Source organism: Dendrobium catenatum, unplaced genomic scaffold, assembly GCF_001605985.2.
Source record: "Dendrobium catenatum unplaced genomic scaffold, ASM160598v2 fragScaff_scaffold_1341, whole genome shotgun sequence".
NCBI classification, from domain to species: domain Eukaryota; kingdom Viridiplantae; phylum Streptophyta; class Magnoliopsida; order Asparagales; family Orchidaceae; genus Dendrobium; species Dendrobium catenatum.
The window spans coordinates 539,352-544,116 of NW_021319803.1; the positions used below are offsets into that span (position 1 = coordinate 539,352).

The 4,765-nt window shown below is 32.4% G+C and overlaps 1 protein-coding gene across 1 annotated transcript; it reads right to left on the bottom strand.

Moving 5' to 3' along the window:
• Positions 1–301: 301 nt before the first annotated feature.
• On the bottom strand, positions 302–3,373 carry LOC110100239 (ubiquitin-conjugating enzyme E2 7-like). The gene is made up of 4 exons (XM_028699572.1): positions 3,169–3,373; positions 2,967–3,069; positions 562–659; positions 302–477 (listed from the first exon to the last, which is right to left on the bottom strand). The coding sequence occupies exons 1-4, from the start codon at positions 3,215–3,217 to the stop codon at positions 317–319; spliced, it is 411 nt and encodes a 136-aa protein (XP_028555405.1). The 5' UTR covers positions 3,218–3,373; the 3' UTR covers positions 302–316.
• Between the last annotated feature and the right edge of the window lie 1,392 nt (positions 3,374–4,765).

Below are 4,765 nucleotides of genomic sequence, written 5' to 3' on the forward strand. Positions count from 1 at the left end.
TCAAGCCAATTTGAAAGCTACCGCATGTCTGCTACACAAAAGACAAGGGGGAGCTTCTTTAGGGCATTTTTGCACTTTTTGAGACATTTGAAACAAACAGAGACTTATCGTTATAAAAGAGACATATATAGGGATCAACAATAATGTGATGCATTTTAGTTATATTTCATCCTTATCACAACATAGACAATAATCTGGAAATCAGTAACCTTTCATGTTGTAGACATCTCCAACCTTATCGCAATAGAAACAAAAGAGGAAAAAATAAGAACAAATAATTGAAATGGAATGGAAACACAAAAAAGGATAAGGCTTCCTAAATTAAAGATATTCTAGTTGCAAAGATTAATATAGGATTTGCCAACCAGTGATGTACCGTGTGTACAGGAGTCCAACGTTCACTTGCAAGCTCATAACCATTGGGATCGTCTCCAGGCGCATGAAGGATTGATATACAAACACGACCATCGGGGTAAACTGATGGATAAGTAAAAATTTATAAGTGTTATTATGCTATCAAAATATTTTTTTATAAACAAAAGCAATTGACAGAGAACTAACCATTTGGGTGCCACATCTCTGAAGTAAACCTAACTGTTGGGGGACTATTAGGATAATTTTGTGGGAAGCTCATAATTGCGTTGAAATAACCACCATCACTGCAACGACAAAGACCAATAAACACACAAGAATGTCCATAGTGCATTCTATAAAATTTTATTAAAAGTCCAGCCCTAATTAAAAAATAAACAAATGATATGATGAAAAAACACCAACTGTGTCCAATATTTTCAAAGCAACAAGTAAATCAGGAAAATATGCACGAAGTTTCTTGAGGGTTGCCATTTATAATTTATTTTGAGCACTCAAGGCAACTTGTTGGGCACGTTATTTGACATATCTCAAGAGTTAAATTTAAAATGAACTTCAAAATATAGCATTACATTTAAGAATCTCATTAACATCCTACCATTATCTCCCTTTCCCATTGCCCTTCCGCCACTATGTGGCATTCTTAGTTAAAAATGAATATTTCAAGTTCTGTTATTTGATATAATTGTTTTTTCATTGAGTTGCATGCATAATTTAGTGATTAGACGCTTCCTCTATTGTCTATGCTATTAAATTATAATATGCATATACATTTCATAACCATGTATAGTTATATACAAATATTATCAATATCTAATGCCAATATCTTATATCCGCGAAACTTCTAGTTCCCAATACTCTATATTGTGCTTTCCTTCATGCTCCATAGCCTTAAAACATTGAATGCCAAGAAAAATAAATGCCTAATTATAGATTAAGTTCTACACAACTTCCACATATAAAGCACAAAATACAGGCCTACCTCATATGAATATCAATTTAATGATCCTACTTCAATACTTCATCAGTTTGTCATCAGCTGAGCTTCAATGAAAAATAATCATCTTACAGGAGAAGCTTTCATAATTCATTGGAGAATCAGAAAATTTTCCAACTTTGAACGCCACAATAATCTAAAATTTACTAATTCAGATGATAAGCCTCCATAATTATGCAAAACATTCTCCTAAGTTTTCTATCACTTCTAAGTTCTAACTGAACAACCCTAGTATCTACATGGAAAACTACAAATAAACACCATTTCTATTGGCAATATGATAATTTGTACTCATCCACATGAAAAAGAAAAAAATCACACAACTCTGTGACGTCCATATATCTTTATGTTGGGCAGCATGGGAGGGTCCCCTTCTAACCGGACAATTTGAATTCCCTAACACTAAACTAGTGTTTACCCTACAAGCCAACTAATATTTTCATGTTCAAACCCTACAATTTTTACCTTTAACGTGCATGGTCACCTTCATTGCTAACATTATCTGATGTGAAGCTAATTATAATTAGCCTAATAGATATGTATGGTTAATTTGGAGAGTGTCTAGCTTGTGTGAACTTTGTGAGCACACATATACTCCAACTAACGAGTATGAGGGCATGATGAAATGAAGGCATTCCCCCCCCCCCCCCCCCCCCCCCCCCCCCCCCCCCCCCACCCCCCACTAAACATTTCGAGCTGTTCATCACTCCCAAAAGAAAAGAAAAGGAAACTATATGGAGAGAGGGAAAATTCATTCATTTCATCATGCCGGCATACCCTCCAATTGGGGTATTTATTGGCTCACACAAGCTAATCTCTCTCTAATCATATACATCTATTATGCTAATTACAATTGGATTCACATCATTATCAAAGCCATGAAAACAAAGAGATTTTTCAGATTATTATATCGTGCTAGAACCTCATTAGTTTCATCAAAAGTAAAATCTTCAAAACAAAATCTCAAAAATATGAAACAAGCATGCACAAGGAATATCACCTGAAAGACCCCTTAAGGTTCTTTGAACTTATAATTAAATCAACATCCAAAGTTTGATTAAATAATCCAGCAATTGCATTACAATCCATGCATCTCAATTCTCAATTATAAAAAGATAAAAATAATTAATCAATAGTGGTTGGATAATATCTTCCTCTCACTTCTCAATTATAACAAGATAAAAATAATTAATAAATATTGGTTGCATAATATCTCCCTTACTGATCCCAGCTTCCTTTACTCCCTATTAAATTAAGGCATTTTAGAAAAGAAAATTGTTGTCAGAAGATTTGCAATCAACAAATAGAAGAAGAGGACCCAGCGTTTACTTTTATCTCCATTCAAGAAAACAAATTTTTATTACATAAACTTAACGAATTGCTATTTTTAAATAAATTAAACCAATTTCAACATTTACCTCCTCATAAATATCAAAATACATACAGATCATCCCAAAAGAAGGGAAAATGTCCCCTTTTCCAATAATAACATGAGCACCCAACATGACCATGCAATATTTCGCCAAACCAATCAATTTAATAGTAATGAAGAACCCCAAACACTTAAAGAAACTAAATTTCAAAAGAAATCACTAACTAGAGGGTATCCGGCGGCCCGATCACGGTGACACTCCATTCAAAGATATTAGAATCGTCAACAAGACCAGCAGAGAAGCCGTCCACCGGATTTCTGCTAAGATCTGATCACAGAAAAATAAAAGAATGAGGAATCCTCGAAAACAATCCTCCAAGGGAGCGATACACGGGGAATTCAGGAAACCCTAGAGATCGACGCGAACCTTTCAGCTGCTTCTGAAGGAGCAAACTTGCTTGGCTCGGCGCTGCCATGCCCAGCGATCTCGATAAAAGTAGGAAGGAAGAGACGAATAATGGCGGTGAAGAAGGCGGCGATTGCGGCCGCTCAGCGTGCACGTAAGGACGATGTAGAGGCGGAGCGGCCTTACCAATCCGTCCTGTGATCGGAGCTTATGAGGTCATAAAATTTAACTTATCTTTCATTGCAACACAAAAATTTTGTTATTTATTTATTTAATTTAATTTAATCATTTAAAATATCAAATTTTATTTTGTAAAAAAAAAATCATATCGTGCAGTTAAGAAATTTGTTGGAAAATACTTTTGTTGCGTCCCAGATAAAAATCTTAAATTTAATTAATATAATGAAATTAAAACTATTTAATTTATTCGAAAATAATTATAAGATCCATTATCATAAATAAATATCTATAATGAATATTTTCATTGTAGTTATTTATAATGTCTATATAAATATATCTATGTTATTTAGTAGGTAAAAAATTTCCTAACTAATTTTGGCCTTGTTGATAAGCAATGCATAGTTTTTATCCTGCTATTGTGGTAACATTTGTTAAGATGCTTATCTATTGGTGATAAGTTTTAATTCTTTATGATAAGTTATATAGGTTGATATCCTTTAATGGTCTGGCTTATTAAAAATTTTATTTTATTTATCTGCTTATCTAGGCAAATGAATCTATGATTTTTCTTGGATGTCTTTTATGCTATTAATGATTTTGATGAATGTTTCTTACTTTATATATATAATTTATAATTTTTCATATATTTTTTTGTTTTGTTTGAGAAATTTACTTATGTAATAGAAAGAAATCATATGTTTCATAGTGTTATTGTATTGTTATTAAAAAAAAGTGATCAATTGCTAGGTCTATTATTATTTGGAGCTTAATTGATTTGATTATTCAACACCATCATAGAGCAAATTTTGTGACCATATGAAGTTAGAACGTGTAATTTGTTAGGAGTTGAAACTGTAGTTGACAGTATGTAGAAGTCTTATATGTGATAATATGTATTGACGATGACAAGTGATAAAATCATTGAGTGTCTGTGTTTTTGTCAATGAACTCGTCTGTGTTTTTGTCAATGACGTGCATCAACTTTATGGAGATAATGTGCATCGAAGAAGCAAAGTTATTAGCAACGACGAGCGACAAAGTTGGCAGGTGTTAACAATAGAATCAATAACGTGCATCGTCCATATATTCCAAAATTTACAATATATTCCATCGAATGAACTGCATTAATTTTGTTATTATACTTTATTTTTTAAACATTTAAGCACATTAATGACCTAAAAATTCAAAGATCTTGGGGTTCGTTGGATCTCTCTTGTCGAGATGCTCGATTTTACTATAAACATAAAAGATTAAGAAATCATTGGATCCATTAATTAATCTCTCGAAGTTTTTTAATTATGCTTTATATGCTTAATTTGGGCCATTAGTTTGGATTCAAGTTATATTACGTACTTTTAGTATCATTGGATTTATCTCATCAAGATATTTATTTTAATTATAAATTTATTAAAATAAGGATAGGATGATTATGAATTTA